Here is a 27,780-nt window from a genome sequence, read left to right on the forward strand (position 1 = left end):
TTTTCCAGATACCAACAAACTTACGTCGCTCGAATAAAACCTCGAAACATCATTTCCAAATCGAAGCGAATCATTCGAATCGCACTGGCAAACGAAAGTAAACTGTCGGACATCGAAGATACTTGCAAAAATCTATGAACACCGATAGCCGAACGCGACAGTTCGTCAGTCCGCCGGGCTGGTTCCGTTGCGAGAGGAAGAGCGAAAAAAACAATAGCCGGCGAAAAGGCTCTTGCCTTCGCCGGCAAGATAAGCGTCGCGGCGTTTAATCGGCAGCCAATCGGGTCGGGGGGTGTACCGTTGACAGACCAATGGTCGTCGAGCCGTTATCAAGCCTCGTCGGACACTCATATAACAGATCCGCGAGTCCTGGCGAGTCCAGTACAGAGGGTCGGAGGCGAGTACGGAGCGGGGACCGACGTTTAAGTCCGCGGCGACGTTTGCATTCGTTCCTCTTTGGCCGAGTCCGCGTGTCCTCTTTTGCCGCGTCGATCATCCGCGTGAGAGACCAGGCCCGCTCTCCTTCGTCGACGCCGGTGTCCGCGAGCGAGAGACACCCGCGAGAGCACACCGAGAGCCGAACTGTGCGAAGGAAGGCCAAACGCGATCCGTACCTATTCGTAACTGGTGCGCGGCGCCGTTTCGTATCAGTCGGTCCGCTGATCGTCGCGCTATTCAGCCGCGCGCGAGCGAGCCAGGCCCGCTTGAATCGGCCGGCTAACTTCGTAGCCCAGCCAGCCAGCCAGACAGCCAGCCAGCTGATTTCCTCGGCTTCTTCGAGTTCTTCGCCCTCCACCGACCACCACGGGACACGCTGCCGCCGGTTCTCGCCGCCATGATCGCCACCACCCCCGCAGCTGGTCGCAACCAACAAGCCGCGATGCAACTCGGACGAGCGATCCTTGTTTTGGCCGCGATCGCCTTGACCGGTGCCGCCTCGATCGGACGTGTCAACAACAAGGCCAGGGACTGCAATAGGTGAGTGAAAGGGAAACCGAGAAGGTGCCCAGGCCAGACTCTGTCGCGATCGAATCGCTCTCGTACGGCCGTTCCCGCGTTGCTTCGCACGATGGGAACCTGCCTGGTTTACCGCCGACACGTTGACTGCCTCGCGGGCTCTCTACAGCACACAGTGAGATCGTTTCGGATCCAAGACTTTGTCATTCGTGGTATGCTGAGTGCGGCATCTGACCGATGCCAGGGTCTTTCCATGGATTCTTTTCGTTCGTTCGGTTTCGTTCAGAAGCTGCAGCACCTTTCGGAATCGTTTCATTTCACGTCTTTGTAAAGTTCACGCTGGAAGTACTAGACAATGGGAGATACTTGTTTGTTGTAATGCTTTTCTATATATTGGTAAGTCTGAAGTGATGTCGCTTTGTTGTAAGACTTTTTAATCATTTCATGGGAAGACTGAAGTAAAGCTGTTTCTTTGTAATTTCATTGTGTTAGAGTTATGACTTTTGTAATTATTAAATGTGAAGTCTAACGTAGAGCTATTTTGTCGTAGGTTTCTATAATAGTTAAGTAGAAAGTCCAGAGTGAATCTGGTTTGTTGTAGAACTTTTGTAATAATTGAATAGATTGTCTAAAGTGAAGCTGTTTCGTTGCAAGTCTTTGTAATAATAGAATGGAATATATAAAGTAAAACTACTTTGTTGCAGGTTTTTGTAATAATTAAACAGATCGTCTAAAGTGAAACTACTTCGTTCTACGGTTTTTGTAATAATAATATATTGCCCAAATTAATAAATAAATTACCCAAAGTGAAACTGCTTCGTTGTATGTCTTTGTAATAATAAAATAGAATATCTGAGGTGAACTTGCATTGTTGTAAATGTTTGTAATAATTAAACTGGATGTCTAAACCGAAACTGCTTCCATGTAAGATTTTCGTAATAATTAAACGGCAAATCTGAAATGTGCCATTGTCTGGTGATTCCAGTGGTAAAACAAAGAAATATCGTTGGTTTCTCGACGACTACGCTAGCTTTTGGGATTATAGATTGTGGTCACGCTACTTTCTTTCTGCGAAACTGGAGATTGTAGCACACGTGCAGTGGTAGGGAAGTGTCGAATGGGTTGGATTCCACGAGGTTTTTGTGGACGCAATGTTTCGAGTCAATTCGGCATCTCCAGTGAAAGAGACATTCGATGAAAATCAAGATCCACGAACGTCTAATGACAGTTGTTCAGTACTTCCAGTGTCAAAGAAGAAAAATCAAAGAATATACTATATTATTGCTATGAATACTGTTGCTACACTGGTGGTCATGTTAGATCGACTTTCTCCCTGTGAAAAATTGAACAAATACGTCCAGAAGATGCTAAACGTAATCGATTTTGTGGTACTTTGATGGACGCTGGATTGGCAGTCAACATGTGAAACGTTGCGGAACGCTCTTGGCCCAGAAATTTCGATCTTACCCGATGATGAATCTCGATGGATCTTTTCTCACCTTCATTAACAAGAGCGTTCCTTTATTTACTCGGATTCTCATTTCTTTTACGAGGGGAATCCTTTAATTTATAACCGAAACGATGGAAACGATTCCATCGTCTCGGTCGGCTTCGCGTTCCGGTTATTAAAACTAGAGGAAACGCGGAGGTTTGATGGAATGCTTTAATATCCTTCGGTTTCACCGTCCAGCTTTTTTATGGTGTTCGTTAGTTTTATCGATTGCAGACCACTGTAACTAGAGCTAAATCATAATTGTCTTCGTTTTACGAGATGCAACGCGAAAAATCTGCTTGGTCTTCTTTTTCAAGCAACGCTGAATGAATAGGATGGCAATCTTAGTGGAACAATTATGTCTCGAGAAAACAATGATTGCTGTTGCAACAACGTTTGTAACACCGTTCTTCGGTATACATTTGTTACGATAAAGACTCGAAGAAAAATCGAAACGATGTCGTTATCTTGTTAAGAGAATAAAGAATTACTCGTGTCTTACATCTTTTATGTGAACGAATGCTGTCATGATTCTTTTGCACGTTCAATCAATATTTCTCGTTAACAATAAATGACTAAAAATAATAATATTAACAATTAATACAATTAAATTAGCGAATCGAAATTTGGCACATTCAGATTCCAAGGAAATCAAAGTCTGCAAATTGCAATTTTCGAAAATACACGTAAATGTTACAAAAATACCTGCAATAATTATTTGTAATTAAGAGCTGTTTACCACGGAGAAATGGCATATACACCAGTGTCGTATAATACAACAGTCGACGATCGTGTGTAGTATCGCACTGCATTTCTCTAGCGCACAAGTTCATTGGCACTTCGATTCGAAACTAATTAACGCGTATCGCACTGAATCTCTGCGCCGTCGTGGGAACAACGATGAAAGAAAGTCAGCTAGAAAATTACACCCCGCAGTGATTTTACGTAAAGCACCGCCACTTCAATCATCCGTGGCATTTAGAAAGTCACAGTGATTCCAGAAGAAGCACGAACGAAAAGAAAAGAAAGAGGCAACATCGAGAGGCGGTTGCGTCGTCGCCGGCCGCTCCGTTGTATAAACCGAGCGCGGTGTGTTCCAATCGGAGAGAAGAAATTTCCACATCGTGGACTAGTTGTAATTAACTCCGGATTTCACTGGCGGCGCATTCGATACGTAACAATAAACGAGAGCCTGGGAAGTCAGTGGCCCCGCAAATATAACGATAATGCGACATCGAACGAATTAAACGCTATTTAATATGTTTACATCGGGGCCCGTCTTACCACCGGCGGCAGTTTCTATTTTTATGGGTGACATTTTCCTTTCACTTTATTCAATAAAATCGCCTCGGCCCTGCCGGAGACCGCGCGGAGTTATTCACTATTAGACAGATACGGCAATCAAACGACACTTACACGTCCCATTAATTACAAATATACCGTCGCGGGGCTGCTCGCCGATACCGTTACAGATAACGAAATCACGAAATTTCATGTTTCTCGTAAACTTTTCCGTTGGAAATGAACCCGATCGAATGCATCTTAAAATCAAATGAAAGGTGTCATTGCTGCTTAAGATTGAAAAATTCTGGTAATTAGATGACAATTACACGGCTCAATAATTGCTGACATGTTGTATCTCAAACAAAATTTCATATCTCTTAAAAATTATGAAAATTATATCACAAATAACTACGTTATTAGAATAACAGAAATTTATCATTTGTTTTATTATTCTATCTTTATTGCCAGAAGATTATTATCACAAGACTTCATATCCGCTTCGTCAAAAGTGTAAAAATTGTTTGATAATCAGGCATGGCGGCTCTTCCGGGAATGAAAATATCATGTTTGCTTTGCTGAAAACGTAACAATTATTTGGCGGGTAGCCGCGTTGTTAGAGTGACAGTAGTTTTTTTCATTAATTATAATTACGCCGTTGTTACGGTGCTCGCTGATATTATCGCAGAAAACATTTCGTGTCCATTTTGTTGAAAATGTGAAAATCCTTTGCCAGACAGCCGCGTTATTATTAGAATGGCAGTAATTCGCACCATTAATTATAATGATGCTGTTGTTACTGCACGGTATTATTCCAAACAATATAATTTCATGGTGCTCTGAAGGAGACTAAAATCTCATGTTTGCTTTACGAAAAATGTACAAATGATTCAGCAGACAATTACGTTATTAGAATAACAGTAATCTGTTTCGTTAATTACAAATACAATTGTCACTGCACGCAGACATCATTTCAAAGAATAAAATTTCAAGTTCCTTTTATGATTTATGATATTACTAAAATAACGTGTTCATTTCTTTAAAAATGTACAAATTTTGTCCTTAGATAGTGGTACTAATAATAAGACAGAGATTTGTTTCATTAATTATTAATTTAATATCGATTCTAACAGAAATTCATTGGATTGCCCCGAATTTTATGAAGCGAAGAAACAAAAGCGAACGCCGGAAAACCGTCCGGCAGAGCCAGCAGTCGAATTAGCTTATTTGTCGATCGCAGTTTCGTCAATCGGGAGTGATAAAATTTTCGCGCGGCTCAATTAATTCTCGCAGAGAGCGATCCAATGTTTGCAGAAAAAACGAAGCGGCCAATCGTGCGCGTCCAGAGATGAAACATCGGCGTCGAGTAGCCTCGCCGCTTCGCATATCGAACCGTGTATCGCAGCCATGGCCGGCCTCTCTCTCTCTCTGTTGTCTACGGAAAACCTCCGAAACCCCAGATAAACTCGGCCTCGCGCAACGATCAATGAAAGGAAGTATTTCAATATCGCCCGAGCGATATATCTCTCGCGGCGATCGTGCGAAAAACGCGAGCAACTTTTGTCGCGGGCTTTTCGAGCGAATCTGCCGAGAGGAAAGTGCACCGCACTTTCGTGTGTTTACGCAGTCGTTGGCCGCGATAAGAACAGTTGTAATTCATATAAAAATAATCGCCGACCGTAATCTCTCTCGTGTGACGCGCTCGGACTCGTCCGGCCAATTAAACCCGTTAATTTTTCCGCGTTATCTGCGCCGCCGCGCTAGAGGAATGCACCACGGCCCAAATGCTTCTCCATCGAAATTACACAACCGTATCAACCTTATAATTGCCAACAATTCGTTGTTCGACGGTCCATTTAGAAACTTTGCGTTCGTAATTAATGCATGCGGCGACCCGGCGAAGAATGCCTCGTGTAGTTTTGATAACAATTAGTCGCATTGTATGCAACGCGATGAATTCCATATTCGTGTTTCTCTTTTACAACCTTTGTCTTTCGCGGCAATTAATGCGATGAATATTTTGCAGCATTGTTTTCGACGCTATTGTATCAAAGGATTGTTTCTTTTATTGATGTTTATCGGGGAATCCCACAAGTTTTTTTTATTTTTGCATGGTGAAACTCGGGAATGCGTTTGTGCCATGTACGAATTTATATAGTGCCATTTTTGTCGATGAAGGACAGATTTTTCTTAGTTCAGTTTTCTTACGATTAGAAATATTCTGCAGATTGCAGGTAACTATGGAATAATAATGATTTTCATTACGTTCGTATGCTTCACGTTACAAACGCATGAATATACATTACCTCTGGAATAATCTGCTAATGTGTATTTAATGAAATGGCAATATTTTATCGAAGGTGTTTGATTATTTATTAGTTTATAAGGGTCAGTGTGTAATTAGAATTCAAGAATCTATGAAAAATTGCATTCATTAAATTTGTATGCATCACCCTTTCTATTAATTCTAAAAATAGAAGACTATAGTTAATATCCTGTAATCTACAGGAAAATATTCATAATTAAATATCATATTGAATTCTTCAAAGCTGCATCACGATTTAAATAAATACTAGAAATAAAAGAACGCAGTTACCATTTTATAATCTACAAAGATCATAACAAATTCCTTTTACATTTTTTTTATATTCGTTACATGATCCATAGGATCGATGGAAAACATGTACAGTTCCGTTCCAGCGATGGCAACCGCGTCTGCCAGGAGCGAACTTTGAAAAAGCTTGATAGATATCCACTTCCGGCTTCGCGTTTATTTACAACCGGTTGCGTACCAACGCCGTCGCAAGGTTGCAGTCGACAGTCGCAGCCGTCGTAGACCGTGCTCTCGGCTCTTTTATGCAATCGTTTCGCGCATCCGCACCTATCATTATATTCCCTTTTCCATGCATAAAACGTTATGGGAATCCGAGCAAAAAACCCCGGTGCTAGACGGAACTCGCGTGCAATGGTAATGAGATCGGCAACATTGAAAGTCTTCGTGCACGCGTCCCGCTCTCGTCCGCGGATTTACGGAAAACCGCGCGACACTGTTTGCACAAAGGAATCAGTTGCAGTTTACTCCTGCGAAATTGCAAGCGAAATAAATGCCTGTCGAGCAATGGAGGACTTGTTGAATGTCAAATACGAAGTCGGCCAAATGGAACCGTATTCTCTCTTTATCGTGTCTTTCGTTAAAGAAGGATGTGCACAATGAGAGACAGTTCTTTGCGAAAATATAGTCTGTGAAGCGGTTTAAATAAATTAAAGGAAAGATAAATTCGATACTCTTCTAAGATCTAATGGTGCTAACAATGATCGTTAAATTCTTCTGAATAGTAATTGTTTCGATATTTATGGGATCGTTATGCTACATAACAAATAGAAATTTCGTTAATTTAGAATTCGAATCGTAAAGTTTAAACAAAGTTGTTAACACACCGAGAAATTTATTTTCTACTGTTCCACTGTCCTATTGTTCTTCAAATCAGTTCTATTTTTAAAACTACCAATGGAGAATAATCTTATCTTCGTAAGGTTAACAACTGGCATTGCTTCCTCGTCAATTAGACCGAAATGAAATTTTAAAGTTCACTCAGTGTTCGGAGAACGAAAAAAATTACAAATTTAAAATCTCAACAACAAATGGAAAATATCATCTGCGGCCATTTATTAAAGCGCTGAGCTGGAGAGCAATCAATAACGTTTCAAGCGAACGGTCATTCAGTTGCTAATGAAGTGATATTTATTAAACTTCTGCATTCATAAAATCAATTAGTAGGCGTCGGTTTGTTAAAATTTCTTTCAGTCTTGCTCGAACGTTGGTTAAAAACAGGGAGCGCGGTAATTAACGTTTGTTACTCGAACGTGAAACAATTGCTAGAAATATACTGCAGATGATAGAATTTTATAAAATTGTCGATTATTTAATGTTTTCTTCAAATGATTCGATATGAGAGAATACGAAGATTGTAACACTGATTGATAGCATTCAAACAGTATTGTTATTAACATTGTTGTTGTATTAGCATTCGAAGTATTGCTAAAGCAATATTTTTCGTTGCGTGGAAACGTGAAATTTATGTGCAAGCGACAATAAGAAAAAGATCTTCGTTAACGTGTAATTAAGGAAACATTGAGAAGCTCATTAACTGGACTGGTTACTTTAGCCAGAAACTGGTTGGTTCGATTAATTAATGAACAACCGATTCCTCTGCGACGTGGTCACGCGTGCAGTTTTACTATTTACGTTTACACAAAAAAGCCACACCAGCAGCAAAAGTTAAACTAGCAGATGTTCATTTCCGAACATTTCAAAAAGTCGATAACGCAAAATTATTGTACAAACTTCAGCTTATTGTTTCGTCATAGCTTGCATATTTTAGCATACCGCGAGTGCATAATGTTCTCAGTCATTACCAAGTTGCGGATTTTATGCATTTATGAAAAAAGATTAAAAGAATTCAAGATATATTGATCACCTGAAAAAAGGTTATCAAATCGAAGTATTTTATTTAATCAAGTGAGAATTTAAAAGTTAAGTTTCAAGACATCGATTGCCAAACTTTATATTATTTAATAGGTGAAATCAGGAACTGGAAAAACATTAAAAGAATTTTAGGGTATTCTGTCATTAATTTTAATTTATTACTTCTATTAATTTTATCTTTGATTATATTCCCAACGATTAACTCCGTCCTAACCTAAAAATGTTAAAGAACAAAGGAACCCTCGTTCTTATTGCGAATGCACACAAAGAGCGCGTTGCTCGCTGCAACGTTTCGTAAATTCGGCTTTCTTTCGTGCGTTAAAATTATCTGAACGATAGTAACAAGCGGAAGTTGCCACAACTTCGTGAATCAATTTCGATAAGGAGCTTGCTATCGGAAACTACAAAAAAACAATTCGGCTTGCCCGAAATCACGTGAGTCACTGTCGTTTCCGGAACCCCTTAAAAACGGCTTTTATCGATTTTCGTCGGAACTTATTATTTAGACACTACAAAAAATGACGGCATTTTTCCCGGGAACCCTAATTACTTCTGTATCGATATAGCCTTCTTCGATTTTATCAACGATGGATTATTTTAATCACGATCGGCGATTTCTTTGACTTAGGAAATCGTTTTCCCCTTAATCACGAGACTTTTGATACATTTGTATTTGTAATTGATTAGTACTTAGCAATATTATTACGAAATTTGTGCAATTTATATTATTAATAACGTATATCATATCTATTAATACTATTTACTCTTTGACTGTCGGGTCGTCTATTTATGGCTGTCAGTATCATTTAAAATTTCATTTCTAAAGATTAATCTTTAATCTACTTTTGACTGGCAGGTCGTTCATTTGTGGCTGACAGTATTACATAAAATTTAATTTCTAAAGATTGATTCTTAATCTATTACATTTTCTAAATTTTATTAACGTTCGCAAAAGATAAGAACGTTGACAAAGTAATCGATGTCATATAATTTTGCTTTGCAATTCCAATTCAGCTGAACAAGATATCTCAATTTTAAGCAATTTTTAAAAATACATATGAACTCCGCAATTCGTAAATTTCGTCTTCCACGCGGATAAATAAATTGGTAATGAATTCGTCCAAAAGTTCGACGCTCGTGAATCACACATTTCCCGGCGGTAGACACGTCGTGACATTGAAATACAACCGCAGCAACAGGTTCTTATCTTTTTAGGGCATTTAGTATTAACGCTTATCGACAATGTATTTTTATCGTCACTAAGTTTCGTTGTCGAACACATCGCCGGTTCGGTCGCGCGCGCCCGCGCGTTCTTTGTCGAATGATTGGTAATTAGATTGGTTCTATTTTTGAGACGAAGTTATTCGCGAGCAGAGGAGCGAAACGGCCCGACACAAAAGAATTCTGAGCTCGTTCACCGGTCGCAGCTTAAAATAACAACACGGCAAATGGTGCGGCAGCACTTTCAACGCGATTAAATGTAATTGAACCGACCTTATTGTTGCGCCGCGAATTCAGTTCAATGGCTTACCTTCGAGTTCAAGGCTAATTCATAATTCATTGCTGTCTTGCATGGCGATTTCCGCTTTTTTTGTTCCCTTTGCACCTCGGTGAAAACTGCTTTTTGCATGCGTTTAACAGATTCGTTAGTCTGGTTAACCGCTTTGTTAGAGAAAAAAACTTGTCCAATCGGAGCCGGCCGACCGCTCGGGATCGATTTCAGTCGCCTTGAATTCGCCGCGGACGAAAAATAAAAAAACGATTGCACACTCTGCCAATCCGGTCGATAGTATTTTCTGCGTTCGTAATAAGGTAATTAATCAGTCCGTTTCCGAACTTTCTAAAATCGTTTAAAAGTGAAATTGTTTCTTGGTGCTTCTTCTCGGAAACTACTGTTTATTAACAACCCTGACAACCCTGATATGTTTTATTTTTTTATAGTACATTAATTCCTTTTTATTTTAATATGTCAATCTCTTATGGAATTATTTAACTATATTTTACAAATATTGAGGGAAAAATGTTATCGTATAACAGTAATAAATTATATTTATTATTAATTTTCTTTTAAAACTCCATAGAAAGATATAGCTAATTATCAAGAAAAATGTATGCACAATAAACATAGACAGTTCTTAATCACTATAGATTTGCACGATTCCCTAAATTTCGAAATAATCGACTACATATTTACTCAGAATTATTTTCTACCCTTCATAAATTTTCTAATTCACGTCACATTCTCTGCCACCATTTCTTCTGAAATTTTCTGTAATTTATTTCTAGTGTCACTATTTGCAGAAATTAAATTATAACAAGACGATATTAAAACTTCCACAAAAGTTTTGTCTACGATAATTCGAACACTTTGAATTTATCGTGGGAAATAGACTTTTATTTTACTTCGCTCTCCGATGATGAAATGAACAGATGCTGTGGGAGATGATCGATGAAACGCGTGTTTCATATTTTTCCTAGAGAATTATCGACACAAATTCTCGCAGGAAATATCGGATGCTTAAACATGTGGAACCTACGTCGTTCGAATTTTATTGCTCGGCAAAATTAAAGGGGGAGCAGCGCTGCCCTCGAAAGTTGAAAATTGTTCTTTCCATATCCCGTTGAGCGTTCAACCTCTATAAATTTCGTGTTTCAGCATCTATAATCTCTCTCTGCCTCTTCGAAAATACACTTCATCCGGAAGATATTTCAAATTTATGAAGCCGGAGGAGTAACACTTCACTGGAGGACAATTCCCAGCTTTCCTGGGGGTCGTTTCATCCTTTAAATCTAGACCCCGACCATAAAACTATGGTTTCCTTAGATTTTCGTACCACTCCACATTTCTTTATCAGGGAAACGTACATTCGAAACAATATTTATTTCACCTCGTATCTCCGTACATCTTCTGCAAATAATTTCATTTGCGAGAAGTTATTTTTAACGTTTTATTACCGGAATCGGAGTTGAGCATTGTTTGGAATAAATATCTAAGGTAATTAATCGAATAAATTCTTTGCAGTCGAATATTTGATTAAATTAACGATTACTCACAAAATATTCTATTTATTCAAGTTAGTTGCTAGAGATTGTTATTAGAGATTGTAAAATTATACAAATAGCAATAATACGATTAATTGTTAACAGTTTTTGTTTTTACGTAATTTTATAAGCATTTCACACGAATAAATTCAGCACCTGTAAATTTCAGATAAGTCTCTATATAAAACAAATTATCGCAGTTTTAAAAGAATTTGAAATATAATTCTTCTCACACGAAATGCTACAAATAAATGTAACGATAATTATTATTGACTTCCGAAGTAAACTGAAATATCAAAGTAATTGCCCAATAAATTACGAAGCCATTGAATTCATTATCTTGTACTTTTATAACTTAACCTCTGGCATGTAAATAGATCAATTTCTTTAACAATCTCTCAGGAAAATTCGCGTTCTTCTCAATGAACTTCGAATTCCATAATAGATTCAGTCGCGTCTTCCAAATAATTGGCGCTAGAAGAAGATAAATTTCAATCAGATTGGAGAATGCTTTCAAATCCCATCGAACTCCTATAACACCGTCCAATGATAAATAGAACAGAATCGAGGGTTCGAATAACGTCTAGTATAACTGCTGTAATTTACGAGTACATCGGCGGAGAGATCGTTGAGAATGTCTCCCGCCTAAGGGGGTGTTTTCCTCTCTCGCCTTGGCAGGCGATCGTTGGAAACGATCCTGCGTCACCGGATACAGATTCTTTTCGATTATCAGTTTCCGTGGAATCGGCAATAATCGCGGAGAGTTTCAGTTACAGTGACCCGAATCCTCGAAGATAACAAGGAAGCACAATGGGCAACGATAACTTTACGCGAAATAATGCACCGGGTTTCATTGAGAAACCGATGATTTTCTGTGCAGCATTGTTTTAGCAGAAATTGGCCTAACCAAAATTATTTGTTAACATAATATATTATAATATAGTATAATATAATATAATATAATATGACATAATAATTTATTTTAATATTTGTCCAATAATCTATACTTGTAAATGCTTTTCCAATTAGCCCCTTGCACTCTAATTTCATAGTCCATTTCACATAACCTTGCATTTCATGCAAGATCTATTAAATATGAATATTATTAACTTTTTTTAAAACCGAAATAAAATTGTATTCCACTGCTATCAAAATTTATAAAATAAAATAGATAAAGACAATACAGAAACAAAAATTAACCGAAACTATTACAAAATTATTTTGAACGAAGGAATGCTAATCAACACAGTGTAAAAGGAATCGTATCGCAAAGGGTTAACTGTAGCAGATCAAGTTTAAAAGTACCGTGAAAAATAGTGGAAAAAGTTTCGTGAAAATTTCGCGAATCGTTTCTCTTCCGCGCGTTGCAGCGAGATTTTTTCGTTCGGTTTCGGCTACCAGATAGCATCGTTTTCCCATGGAAGTACAGCCATTCCTTGCCAGTGTAATGCCACCATAAAGGTGGCTTTACGAGGCCGACGAAAGGGAGCCTCTCGTCGATGTTCCATAAATTCGCGGCACAGGTTGATACCAAGGCAAAGTGGCCGATGATAATGGCTCGGTGCCCCCCGAACTGATCGGATTATAATCCAAGAAGCCTTAGACTCGTGTTTAGTCCCGCCGGATGGATCCTAATCAAAGGTGCCGTACCAGAAACCACGTATAAGCTCTCGTGAAGTTCTATCGATTAACTAATAATTTTCGGATCGTGCAAATTCCTCAAACATGCCACGCTGCGTATGCAATTGACAGGCTGTATTGATTTCATCTTCCCTGAGAATATTTGTTGGAGTGTTACTCTAGATAATATAGAATTATTATATAGAATTTATTATTAATAATATAGAATTTATTGTAGTTACCAAAGTACAGATTTTTATGGAAAATAGAAATTATCTTCGTTAATTACAAGATGTGAGGAACCATGTAGATATTTATTTATTTTCTTAAGCATTTTAGTTAGTAGAAAATAATAGAATAATGTTCTTGAATTGTATAAATGTTTCTTTTCTGTTTTGCATTCGAATCATTCTTTTGTGTCACGAGTGCATATAACCTACGATCTACGAATAACTTTGTCAAATACTACTACTAAGCCTAGTATTTCATACTACTACTTAAAACACTAATTAATAAATTAACGTACACCGATTACATCCATCCAAATAACAACTTAAAAAAGTCCCATAACATCGTTTAGAAAAATGTTCAACATCTCCAAAATATCAGAAAACGTGTCAACGGTCCTTACTCGCCTGACACCGTAGCAACAGCACAGGTAGCCAGAGATCGCTGTAACTCGTTGTCAGTTCGAAACTATCCCAACCACCCTAACCATGGGTCACATATTAAATATCGTTCTCGTATACAGCACGTAACAAATTGCCATTGAAATACTGGACGAACCGCTTTATGAAACCGCGACGTAAGGCTGAATTTCATTTCGAGAATCAAAGGTGCACCGATAAAAGGTGCAGTTACCGGTTTCTCGAACGGCGGCGGCAGCGGTTGGCTGCCTGTTAGAACACCGAGGGAGCGAGAGCACGATCATGGCGACATACCGTGCGAACAAGGAAAATGCGGATGCGAGAAATTGAATGGCCGAATTTTATTGCCACCGGTACGGTGAAGATATTGAGGAAAATTATTTCGCAGCTGTTCTAACGTCGTAAAATCGAGGGCGGATCCGTATCGCGGTTCGCGCAATAAGCGAATATTTGTAATAAAGTACGCGCGTCTGGTTGCGTCGCCCGTGTCGGATCGAAACGGCGATGAAATTCAATGGGAGAGCCTTGGAAATCTTCGAGCTTCTGATTTCGAGGGCGCAAGGAAAATAAAATTAACGAGCTGCTACGTGACAGGAATAGTTAATTTGACGATGACTGAACGTGTATGCAGAGTCGACTGTGTATAAGGAGGTTTGTTTAACAACGCCCTCTGCGATATTATAAAGACCTTATGTCCGCTACGAAGATACTATGGATTTTTATGGAAATTAAAAATTGTCTGCGTTGATTGTAAAACACAGGGGCTCGATCGACGTCTATTTCTTCTTCCAATAATGCAATTAGAATTTTTAACTTCTTAAAGTGCTATAGTTAAAGTTTTGTAGTCTGTAATTAGACTGGTGACTTTTATGCGTTTGCTGCATATACTTTACATAATACAAGGAGTTCGTAAATTGTAACTAGATTGCGGATTTTATGCTTTTATACCAGAAATGGCAAGCGAAATACGGAACAGCAATAGAAGAATATTTGAGATTATTGTTGCATTGTTTTCAGTTTGTTAAAACTATTAGAAGAAGAAATATAGTTCTACCTGTCTCAAAATCCAAACAATACGGAACATCTTTACTTTGAAAAGAATAGTTCAATGAATGTATTATTTTTATCTTTTCTCTATGCCTTGAACAAAATGAATAATTGTCGCTTACAATTCCTATAAATAATTAACAGGACCATTTTCTTCTGGAACTTAAGAAAAGTCTCCGATTCAAATATTTGAAAAGAATTTATGTATGCAGATCTATTAGCGCATGAATAAACTAAAATTACTTATTGTTACTATATTCTTATGCAAACGAAGTATTCACTTCCCTAAGACTGCGCTTAGAATTTGTATACTCATTGAAGAATAAAACTCGCAATCCGTAAATTACAAAGAAATGACAGAAAATGTCCTTGCTACCGACTCATTAAGCTAATCGTCGCGTTCACTATACCAATCACTAACAATACCGCTTTCTTTGTCTCGTTTAAAACGAGTTCATCGCGACATACACACGGCATTATCAGTTTAACCGCTTCCATGAGAATTACCGATGCTTTAATTACCCTCTGGGTCCGATAGCGAAAAAGAACCATCAGGCACATGTACACAAACATTACGTAAGCTGCCATCTTTGCCGCGCGTAATCCGTTCGATTATTATGGAACATCCAGTATCCGATCCAATTACGAAAACCGCGAACAAAAGTTTCCCTGAAGCAACTCTTTCTTCTGCTTACACTTCACGCGAGATCCGGCCAATTTTTATCAATCATTAGTAGATAAACTACCAGAGAAACTTTTTAAGCGTGTTTTTTTAATTATCTCGTTTCTGTAAGTACAATAACCGTGCTATCATTGGACAACGTTAATCTTTCTCAACAACGGAAATCTTTTCCGACATTACAGCCTAATCTTATCACCGTCCAATGCATTAATGGTATAATTACGTTAAGCAATTCTTCCTTGCTGAAACAATCGCACTCCAGATATCTAACAAGAAATCTTCGTCTCGAGAAGTTTTACGTTTGCCTTTGCAATTAAAACTTTCGTGTCGTGCATTTATCATTTACGTCGCAATCAGCACTTTTGTCGAACACGATTGCTTCAGACGTCCAATAATTAACAATACCGTCCCCGACTTTCGTCTACAAATTCAATTTCCAATTTCGTTCTCGGAGCAAAATATGAAGCGATATTTCTGTCGAGCACAGTGATTATTTTAATAATATAATTTTATGGTATATTGTATAATATAGAAATTATTATATAGTATAGAATGAGTTGAAATAAACAATACAATTATATATTATTTATTTCAACTCATTAGAAAATACGATAATTTTTCTAATATAATTTTATATTATACGATATTATTATTTTAATTAATTATTATGAATTATATTATTACTACGATTTTATCTAAACATTCAACGACATATTTGAATCTTCGTCTACATTTTAATCAAGCTTTAGTTCAGATAAAGATATCGCTGAATTATCTCCCACGCGGAGATTCGCTAATTAATTCGGCCCTTGTTAGAAGAAAGGTGACGTCGAAATCGGGACCGCGTCGTCTCGGTCCGAATTTTACGCTCGATCTTTACCGTCTCATTCCACGAACTTCTCTCTCGGATCATTAAAGGGAACGTCGGCGAGTCCCTCGAAAGGCTAACTCCCTTTTTATGAATCAACTCCGACGTAGTAAATCGAATTGATTCTTTGATCGAAGTAATCCGACCTTTCCACCCCGACTTATCGTCTGGTTGGCATGAGATTGAACTATTCCGAGGTTTCACGGGTCAATTGAACGGGCCGATCGCACTTGTCAATCACCCCCGGCCGTTTCCTTTCCGCCGTTCTGTTCGGCACAACCCGGGTCCCCCATTTATTCCGGACTCATAATCGCGACGGCGACTAATAGCTACCACCGTCGTAACACAAATAATACGATTTAAATACATCGCGAGGAGACGGAAAATTCCTTCGCGGCGGCGGCGACACCGTCTCTTCTTCTTGTTTCTCTTTTTTTTATTGCTCGGCGTTCGATCGCTTGTTTAGTATTCCGTTGTCGTTCGAATGGGATTCCGAAGAACGGCGATAATTCCGAAAGGGAATAAAAGTTTACGCCCGGTAAAATCGATCCACGGCTACGTGTACGTTAAATATTAAATTGCTTGACGAAAATTTGTGATGCTGGAAACGTTTGATTAATATTTGGGGAACGTTGTCGATGGTAGGCATTGATGGACGTATGATTTTATAAAATTCTTGGTTTGGAAGTGTGAGAAATGGTTTGACGATGTTTCGGTTTTATTGGACACTTTGATTAAGCAAATTATTCTGCGTCAGTGGATAATTATATCTACTAAAGGAAAATTATCTACTGGAAAATTATCTACTGAAAAATTATCTACTGGAAAATTATATCTACTATTCCTGAATTTAGTAGATATTTTATAGAATTCGCAATTTTATTGTGCACTTTTATAAAGCAACTTATACCTGATCGCAATTTATACTGATACCTGCATCGAAGGGTGAATTTTTACAAATTAACGAACGACTTCATAAAATTCTTAAATATATAAGAATAACACCGGAATCACGCACCTTATACAAATAAAAAGATGAAGAAATACTGTCCAAATATTAACGAAATTGACCGTACATATACAGAGAAATCCAAATCTGTCAAACATCTTCAAAAAACGATGAATTTTCAGAAAAGTTCGGACACTGCTTATCTATATCTCCAGAATCACCGCGTAGAGTTTCGTTAAAATCGATCAGCCGACAGGTGTGACTGTCGGTCAATTATTACGCCATGCAATAAGAACGTCAAAACCTCGGAAATATGTAAAAATAGCGTGCGATTCGAAGAAGCGTCGCGATTAACATTTATTTTGTTCGCGGATATCGCGACCGGATTCTCGGTCAAAGCGAACACGCGTACGTAAGAATGCAATTTATCTGGTGTGTTAAGAGCTTCGTAAAATAGTGGAAGCTCGACGGATATTCCCGGTGACCCCTCCGGGAAAATTTGCACGAGAATGCCACGGATTACCGATAGCAAAAGCCGGCGCGGCGACGCGGCGGTGGGCGCGCCCGGCAAGAACCCGTGGTTCGGGCATGCGAGATTTTTCTTCTTTTTTCGTTTTATCTCCGTGTTCTCCACTCAATTTCCGCAGCCTGTATTTTGACCCGGTGATTTTCCAGCGTTCGGTGCACCCTTATCACGGTCCCCTCCCCCTCGAATGTTCTTCGTTTTGGAATGCCGGTATTTCCCGGGGATTGCCACCGGTTTCGTCCGAGCGTGCTGATACCTGGCCAGATTCTTATTACACGCCGCTGGAACACCGTCAAGCACAATTGCTCGTGACTCATTCCCTGCAACCTAGTTACCCAGTTGTCTTCCTGCTGCGCGAAAATCTTCGCGCTCTCCTTTTTTCTTCTTCTTGCGCTTGTACCGCACACGCGCGAAGATCTTTTTACTTCGTCGATCCTGCTGCCGCGCGGATTTCTCGGAGATTTGTTCGGTTAACACTCCACTTGCTCCGCGGGAGATTTCTTGTTTCGACTGATTACCTGATTGCGGATTTTTTGACGAAACCAAAATTACCTGCTTTGTTAGAAATATATTAAATAGCTAGTACTTTAATAATATTCCAAAATAATTTTGATATTATTAGAGACCTTGCTATTTGAAAGACTGTTCAAAGGCTCAATTTCATATGTATAAATTGTATGAAGTCATATAAAATAGGAATACAGCTGGTTAAAATAGATACTTTCAACCTAAGCTTAAAATGGCTTCGAGTGCAGAGTTAAAATGCATGTACAAAGTGAGAAATCTGGAATTAAGAAACCAGAACGATTTAATTCACTAATTGTGAGATTCAAATTAAATCTAAGTCTTCCAAATTCAATATAGGTACAGATTTGTTATCTGAGTGCAGATTAATTATTTTGCAAGTTCAGTACTATTCCTAGTACAAAATAGAACAAACAATTTTAAAAAATGACAAAATTTTTATTCCTAATAAAATTATTAAGAGTAGAAACACATTTCTAGATGACTAGAATAGAATTGATTAGAATTGCTATTCTAACTTACTGATAGTAATTTATGTTTATATACTAATATAATTACAATATATATTAACCCAGCAATATAGGCATTATATTAATTATATTACACTAATTTAAAGAAAGAGACAAAAAATATATAAATATTCATAAATCATTATCAATAAATTTCACTTTATATTGGAGGCTCATGATCACCCTACATGAATAATTTTATTTAAAAAATTCTTTAATAAATCGACAACTGTCACCAGATTTATTAAATACGTAAATTGCTATCGTAAACTACCACAAACAATAAAAAAGTTAATAAATAATAAATCTGCAATAATTACAATCTGCAAGCATTCGATGCACCATGATCGTACGTGCGATCAACAATAACAAGCGTGTGATAGTGTTTCATCAAATAGCGACTTATGTGATTAAAGTGCGCCTAATTACAGGGCCAATCACGGCGAAACGTTTGGAATCCACGGCGAGTCGATCACGTAGCGCGTGACAATAAATTATCGGCGGATTACTAATTATTACAAAGCAGTTTCCGTAATTGTGCTCCCGAGCCATTAATATTAATTGAGTGTGAAGCTGCTGCGGCGTTCGCGTCGCCCGCGGCGGAATATTAACGTCGTCGGATGTTCATCAAAATTTACTCGCCGCTTTAAATTCCTCAGTGTTTTTACCTGTTGCTCCAAGGAAGAGCGGCGGGTCTACCTGGGCTGAAAATATTCCTCCTGTTACGTGTCCTCCGAAACTGGAGAGCCGCTAAAAGGGTTCCGAACGTCTTCGTCCCGTTCTTCTTCGATTTCTTCGTCCACCATTTTTCCCTTGCCATTTTTTTGTCGCACGAGCTCACCACATTACACTCGCGGCGACGTTCACGCGAGAATCATCGTTCGATCACGCGAAAAAAATTCCGCGTTCCATGATTTTCCAACTCTGCTGCGATTTTAATCGGGCTCATGCTGAAGTATGCGCGTTTCAGATTTTTTCGCTCGGTGAACAGGAAAGTATTGGCATACTCGGTGTCTTTTAGATATGGTATTTCGTAAAAATGCGGGACGTTAATTAATCGTATTTGGATATTGTTAGTTATTATTTTCGTGTTAGATTATGGAAGCAGATATTTTATATTCCTCCGTAAAAGTAAGAAGCGTATATAACACTTTTTGAAAAGGAATTACCTTTTTTCAAATTGGAACTAACGATTTAATTCTGTTTTAGGTAATAGATAGGCTAGTTTAATAGACAGCGTATACTAATTGTTTTGCGAATATTGCAATTGGGTTAAATGACGAAAAAGATTAAAAAAGTCCCATTTTTCAATATTTAAAAAATTTTTGTCTCAAAATTTAGTAACTTTGATGTTTTCTTTTTAGTTCATCAAAATTATTAACAGAAGAAATACATGTTTATTTTATTTCCATTTTTTACAATCTTAATTAACGGAGATAAAATAAAAATGTATTTTTTCTTTTAATACTTTTAATAAACCGAAGAGAAGATAACAATGTCATTAAATTTTCCTATTGTGTCTACATCCTGCTATTAGTTATTTTTAACATGAATGCATAAAACCAGCAGTGCACTAATAATTACTAAACGAATCAACAGTATACGAGTACATTTTTAACTACGGACTTTTCACATTTCTTTCCATTATTTTTATGCAGTTTCATATTCTTTCCATTATTTTCATGCATGTTCATATTCTTTCCATTATTTTCATGCATGTTCATATTCTTTTGATTATTTTCACGAATGTTCACGTTCTTCCCATTATTTTCACGAATGTGCACAATGTTTCGGTGCATAACGAGGCACGAAAAGTGCACGGTAACGCGGACGTTTCGTTAAGAGAGAAGTTTGATTTCAAAAGCTGCGCGCGTGCAGATACTTTTTCGGTGCACCATATTTTACTTTTATTTCGTTCGAACCGCAGCAAATGACGGGCGAGTTCACCGCGTGAAATTACGCTGAAACCGGAGGAATTTCGAAAGTAAAATTGATTTAGAAAAATGTTTTCCCCCTCCCCCTCCCCTACGCGAGCACGTTCCTAAATTTATTACGGTTCCGCGACCCGTGTCCAACGATGTCCCCCCAGTTTCGACCCTCTGTCATTCTGCCTAACATTCAAGTCGCACATTTATTATTTGTCTTTTTCGAATTCTGTTCCACTTTTTTACTAGAATATCGCAGAACATCAATTTTACATGTATACATATATATAAGTGTAAGTTTCGCAATTTTTATATCGTTGTGTATTTTTCAAACATTGTAACATCTTTGGACAAAAAAGGGAGAAAATTATGTTATATAAGATTAAATGTTATATGATTGTTAGACTGTAGATTTGATGCAATTTATGACAATCGTAGATAGATAAAATAAGGATTAATAAAAATATCTAGAGACTTCAAAAATACTTATTGAAAACATTAATAGTTTAGTCATTAGACTGCGAATCTGGTCGGAAAATACCTTGCAATTAACCAAATTAATTTTTCCGTCATTCTGATCTTTACTAAACGGTCTATAAAAATTTAAATCTTCAAAAAGAATTTATTAATCAATTTCCATTTTCACAAAATATTCTGCGACCAATTGACCAATAAATATATTTACAATTAACCAATAGCTAATTACCATAAAAATAGCACAGCAAGTGCGCAAAAATATTGCCAAGCGATAAATGCTACAATTAAATCTCCGCAATTCGCTTTTAACGCAGCACTAAAAACATAATTGCGTTAATGCGCAATAAACAGCGCTAAACGGAGAACGGCGGTAGAATTAAAAATGTACAATTAAGGTAGAAATTGTTTGCCAGGCCAAGGGGAAAATTGTTTGCGTAATTGTGGAAACCGACCGACGCGAAAGCTCCGTTGTTCACGACCGACGTAAATTCGCTTAAATCCGCGGAATCATAAACTATTTAATATGATGCGCCCACCACTCAAACGAGGCACGAATTCATTACAATCTCGATAAAGTGATTTGCAACTTGACTGTAACCCGCTTGTCAAAGGGAACCACCGGGTCGAACGGTTAAAAGGATTTCCGTTACACGTATGAATGGTTACCGTTTCGCGCGACACCATTTCGAGGATTATTCTATCAACGGTTTAATTCACTGATTGAAGTTAGCAGAAGGGTGCCAGCCCGGCTTATGCTAAGCACAACGTGCAAACAATTCGCGGGGTGGAAGCGCGGGATTATAGAACGCGCCAAGCATTCCCATGAATCGCTCGAAACAGGTAATTATTGTTCGCATCAAACCGCATCTCGTTAATCCCCCCCTCATTCCCTATTTCTTTTGCAACTTTCTTCGTCAGAGCCGCGCCACTTCGCACGGGATAACAAGATAATTCACTTTAACACTGACCTAATTTTTTGTTATCGAACGTTGCAACTATAGGTTCCGTTTTTCTACCGATGTGGTAAAAGTGTCACTGATATTAATATTTATTAGTAGACAGAGGATCTTCGTGTAAATATGTTCTTGATCAGTTGCAGTAAATAAGAGATTCTTCCTTCCTAGAATCATTTCATTAAGTTGAAAGTAGTAAATAATGTTAAATTTTTCAAAAATGTCTTAAATTTCGTCTATTAATTTTGACAATAAATGCAGAGAATTCGCAGTCCGTCTAGTATATTGCCAGTTATTTCGGACAATACTGAATAATAATTAAAAAGTAAAAAATTGCGATACTAAATAACAAGCAACAACTAACAAATAATTTATTTTATAAAACAGCAAATAAAACATTAATTGAAATGGCAAATAAATCAATAATTGTAAGTCTATCAATTAATTTTCCGTGAAATACTTCTTAAAATAATGCTGTTATTTTGAAAAGAATCACTTTATCAAATAAAGCTGGAAACTCGTTTTGAAATAACATATTTTGATGATTTCCGAAAGCGGCCAGATCTGTTTCTAACAAAGACGAATTATGGAAGTTGTAGCAGAGAGGCCACATACGGGCTGCGTGTTAATAGAGAAATCAAAACTCGCTTCGCCGCGGTTCATCTGACAGAATTAACCACTTGTTACAACTACCTAACGATCCGCAAGATAATCGTCGATTCGACGAATTCAACAATTAGGGAATGCGTTATAATTGGAGTACAATCCTCCATCCGGGAACAAGACGCGGACTAACAAACTTTCCGTGCCGGTGCAACTCGCCGCAAACCGAATATACAACCGGAAATCAAAGCGAAGCAGACCGGTGCGATACAACAAGGAATAGAGCCGGGCGACAGAGGCTGCGAGTTATCCAGTGGAAATCATCAAACCGTAAGCCGGTTCGTTACATGGGTTCGTGCACCATAACCTTCGACGTATGAAGCAGAACGAACCGGACTCGTTCCACGGCTGCGGGGTGGCGGCGCGCCACGGCGTCGTAAATCACCGGCGTGGCAGCGACTGTTCAATTAATCGAAGTTCGATCGAAGTTTAAGGAACTACGATTACGCGGAATTCGAGTAATCCGCTGCGAAATGATGTACGGGCTTTTGGAACGTCTAATTCATCGGTCCGCCGAGATCAATTTGTCTGAAAAGCTCGATGAAATTCGCGGCTTTGTCAGTTGCACGATCTTCATTACCGAACTCCGGATCTTCGGGAATTTATGGCAATATTATTATGCACTGTACTATGATAAGTATCGATGCTAAGAACTGTATTTAGTATCAACAGTATTATTTTTTATTCTTTGTATAATAAGCGATCAAAGCGGAGATTTGACTTCACTTTTTAAATCGGACATATTATTATCCTTGCAAGCTGATGATTATTTTTAAATAATAGGAACGTCGAAGAATAGAAAAATTAAATAAAATGAAGGAAGAATTTTAATAGAAAAATTAAATGCGATGGATTTGAAAAACTAATTTACTCGAGAGAAACTCAAAACAGTTGAAAAATTGAATAAGAAAAATGAAAAAAGAATACATTTATTTCGAAGAAATTCCAATCACTTCAAAAATTAAAAAGGAAAAATTTTAAAAATGGAAAATTTAACTAACAGGAATTCTAAAATATAAAAATTTTAAATAGAAGAAATTAACACTATAAAACAGTAGTAACAATAGAAAATTTAAAAGAACTAAACTATAGTCAAATAATATATTAACACAGTCAATTAATGTATATTAGTAAAATCTCTTATATAAATGTATATATTGTGTAGCGCTAAGATCATTACATTACCAAGAGCATCGAGCGAATTCTGTGAAGTGGAGAAACTTGTTCTTCCAATTTCGCGCACGTTTTCAAGTAAATGCATCATTCTACGGCCACATTGATGCGTCTGCAAGATGCTTCAATTCACGGAAGATTCATGCTTTCAATGGAGGTGAAACACCTTCGCACTGAACACTTCGTAAACTCTAAAGTAAACCGTAAACCAAGGTATTAGCTTTAAAACGCCGGCGTTAGCTCGTTGATTCGTTCATTGAACGAAATGCCTGGTGATAATACACGTACACTGTCGTCCAGAAGTATCGGGGACTTGCGACGAGAGGCGAACTAAGCCGCGGATATTTCGAAAATGTCGGTGCACCTTCAAAAATTGCTATTCTCTTTTGCACGCAATAAAGAACGTTTATTATCACTTTAATTATATTTGTGCTTTTTATAATATTTACAAGTATAATTAAATAACTTCCTGAATTCAAATGGACAGTCAGGAAATTTTTTAATGAAAACTGCTACTCTGCTCTCGTTACTTAAATTGTCTTAATTAATAAGTGAAAATTCTATGAATTATAGAGAATATTTTAATTTTTCGTAAATAGTAAAAGAAATATTTTAAATTTTTTTGAAAAGTGATAAACTGGTATATAAAACATTCTAACTAATAAATAAACGTCGTGCATGGATTCTACAAAACAGGAGTTAATAAAGGTGAATTTCATTTTTTAATAACTTTAACAACCTGAAATTCCACTTACCAATTTTTTAATCAATTCGTGAGATTTGCAATGTATCTGTAATTATTAACGTCGATCAGAAAGCGTCGATACTTCTGAGCAACAGTGTACACGAGGTGGTAAGACGACCGCGCGGCCTATTTATTGATTTCTCGATCGTTGTTGCGTGGATCTGCGCGTAAACCCGGAACCGTAAACCCATTGGCAAGGATTGGAACTATAAACTGTGAAATGGACTCGCCGGGGATGGTTAACAGCGGCTGTTCGTGTAATTGAAATCTTACAGAGCGTCTTAGCGGGCCGCTCAACGAGGCGAGCCATAACCGGTAGAGAACAGAATCGCTCTGATGAAAGAGATCGCCTTATCTGTTAACGAACGTTTCCCTATTTATTTTTGTTTAATCCACGGACGACAGACTCTGTCCAGACGTCGGGCACGGTCTTCGCTAATGGGTTTCTCAATATTCGTACAGCCGGACGAGCGAGCGAGAAGAAAACAACCCTCCGACCGGAAGATTCAAGATGGTCGTCTTTCTTCGCAATCCTAATTTTACGGTGGCTCCATTATTCGAAATGAAGTGTTTGTTACGATGTAACGAACCTGCTACGCGTAATCCACTCGGCTGCTACTTTGATATATTTTCATTCCACGTGGTTAAACATCCGTGTTCGCAAAATGCGAAAAGCGAGATTTGTTTACCAGCGCTAAAGTTGCCATTTATCCTACTATAATTGATTTTTACTCATTTAAATCGTTTATTTTTAAATTGTTGCCAGAATTGCGTTACGTTAAAATAAAACAGAATTGTAGTTATTCCGTTACGGTTTGCTAAAATTGGGTCTCCTTTTACTGTTTCATAGCGTATTTTATTTATTTCGTCACAGGTTTTAATACATTATCCGCATGACAGTTTATGTTCACAGAGAAGCGACGTATAATGAATAGCGATGAATAGTGTATAAAATGCATTCATTAATCCGTCAATGTTTGGAACGTAATAATCCATATTTTAACCTCGATCTTTATTGAATCGATAAATGGCAATCCGGTTTTTATCCTCGCGATGAATAGAATAAAGTACCAGGAAAATATTGCAATGCGAGCAAGAAATAATTAACTTTGAATACTTTGGTCGATGGGAAAATGTCGATGAGACTTCAAATAAATCACCTCTTTCATTTCTTTTCACGCTGTGCAAAGTTTTCAATATAATCGGTGACCCCAAGGCTCCGCACTTCTGTGTGCACCGTTGTGAACCCGCAAGCGTGAAAAGCTCGTGCACCGAGGACGCTACGAAATAGTTTGATCTATCCCGGGCACCGTCGTTATTTACATATATTTTTATACAGTCGAATGTAAATCTCGTTTATGGTAATCCGGTTTCCATGACAGAAATCATCTTTCCAGCATAAAAAGGTAGATCCTCGTCGCGCGGCCATTTAAATTCCAGCCGCAAAAACCGATATCCGCGGGGACACGGTTTGGTTAATATTAATTTTCCGAGACCGTCTACAGATCACTCCCTCCAATCATCCTGTAAAGCACTTTATCTTTCTCCCGGCTATTGTTCTTCTTTCCGTTTCTTACGCGCTCGAGAAGCTTTATGCTCGGCTACAAATGAAACTTCGGTAATGAAATCTTAGCAGTCTCGCGAGCGCGCGTGAAATGTCCGCGTCTGCGATGGCTCAAAAATGTTTTCCTACGCCGTTTGAAACGGAATAACTTTTTTACGATTAGGCCAAGCGATTTAAACCGTGTTCAAATGTTGGATGCGTTAGTCTATTAGACAATGGCTAGAAAAATTATTTCAAAAAATTGTTGCGACGATAAAAATATTAAAAAATTATATCTTTTCGACTGTTTTATTTCTAACCTATAAAACGATAATTTTAAAAGTGTCTTTCTCTTATATGCACACTGGGAATTTTTTATTTCTTTTATAATTCCAAATATTAGCAAAATTGATTTGTCCAGCAGGCCAAGTTATTCAATTCAGTTTAAAAAAGTTATATTGCCTTTTAAATGGAATACACTTTTCTGGGCTACAAAATCTGTAAACAATTAAAAGTTTCGAAAATTGCAGTTTTTTTCGAAACGAGATTTTTCAATATTTGATATTGTACGATCGCGAATCCAGTCTCGTTAATTACAACCGGAATTGTATACCAACGCAGTAAACTGCACAAACGAAGTAAATTGAGTCAATGAAAACGTACACGTTTCGCGATCTTCTCGCGGATGCGTTTCCGCGAAATTCCCTGTGTATTTCGTTCCTTCGATCGCGCGCGTCGCTCGGATGAAAAATTCCGATCGCTTGGTAACGGACATTGTCTTCCCTCTATCGACGGAAATATAGGGTTCGGTTCTCGTTTCGCGTGTCTCGTGTCAAGATTTATCTTATCGGGTCGACGTAAGACCGCGTCTTCTTCAGCCGCCGTTTTCTCTGATCTCGCTACGTAATCTGCGATCAGTTACTTTACGCAATCAGATACTTGAATTAATTCTTCTGTTCGATGTACAAATGACAAACAACAATGCTCGTTCACCTCGCTTGTATCGTAACACACTTATGCCATTATCTCCGTTGATTACTTGCGTGGAAATGTAGGAAGGATTGTAAAGAAACAAATGAAAGATTTAAGAGGGCTTGGATTACGTTACAGATTATAATGGAATAACAAAAGTTACGCAATGTTAGGGACTATTGTTCTCATGCTTTCACGATAAGGAAGATATAGAATTTTATATTGGACTGAAATCGTACAAGATTAAACCGAAAATCGTGAAAAATTAAATTAGAGATCATGAAGAATTAAATTAGAGATCATAAAGAATCAAAGTAGAGATCATAAAGAATCAAAGTAGAAATATTAACTAAGCTTAACGATTTCGTTGCATTAATTATATTTTAACAATTCCAATTTCTTTAAAACATAGTATGAATTTCGATAGAATCTTATACTATTTAATTGTCACTTCATTTTTGTTTAAAAAAGAGGAAGCTAAAAGGATGAATAACTAAAAAATATAAATGTCCCTTAATTTCATATAATCAAATGAAAACTCTTCCAATTTTTCATTAAACTGTGCGCATCTTGATTACATGTTAATCGTAAATTACGTGACAGTTATACATCACAGTAGCTTAAATAAGGATTAAAGAGTGCTTAGTAAGGACGATAAAACTGAAAAAGGTGGCAAAGTAAAATAGAACGGCAAGACG

At 37.7% G+C, this 27,780-nt stretch overlaps 1 protein-coding gene across 1 annotated transcript in view; it reads left to right on the forward strand.

The window, feature by feature from the left end:
- Positions 1 to 377: 377 nt before the first annotated feature.
- The window catches only part of LOC144468438 (trehalase), a 63,815-nt gene continuing 36,412 nt past the window's right edge, over positions 378 to 27,780 (forward strand). Inside the window, exon 1 of the mRNA XM_078177896.1 lies at positions 378 to 978. Within this exon, the coding sequence (XP_078034022.1) occupies positions 836 to 978 (143 nt within the window). The 5' untranslated portion in view covers positions 378 to 835. The remainder of the gene's footprint in view (positions 979 to 27,780) is intronic.

This window comes from Augochlora pura, chromosome 4 (genome assembly GCF_028453695.1).
Source record: "Augochlora pura isolate Apur16 chromosome 4, APUR_v2.2.1, whole genome shotgun sequence".
Lineage (NCBI taxonomy): Eukaryota > Metazoa > Arthropoda > Insecta > Hymenoptera > Halictidae > Augochlora > Augochlora pura.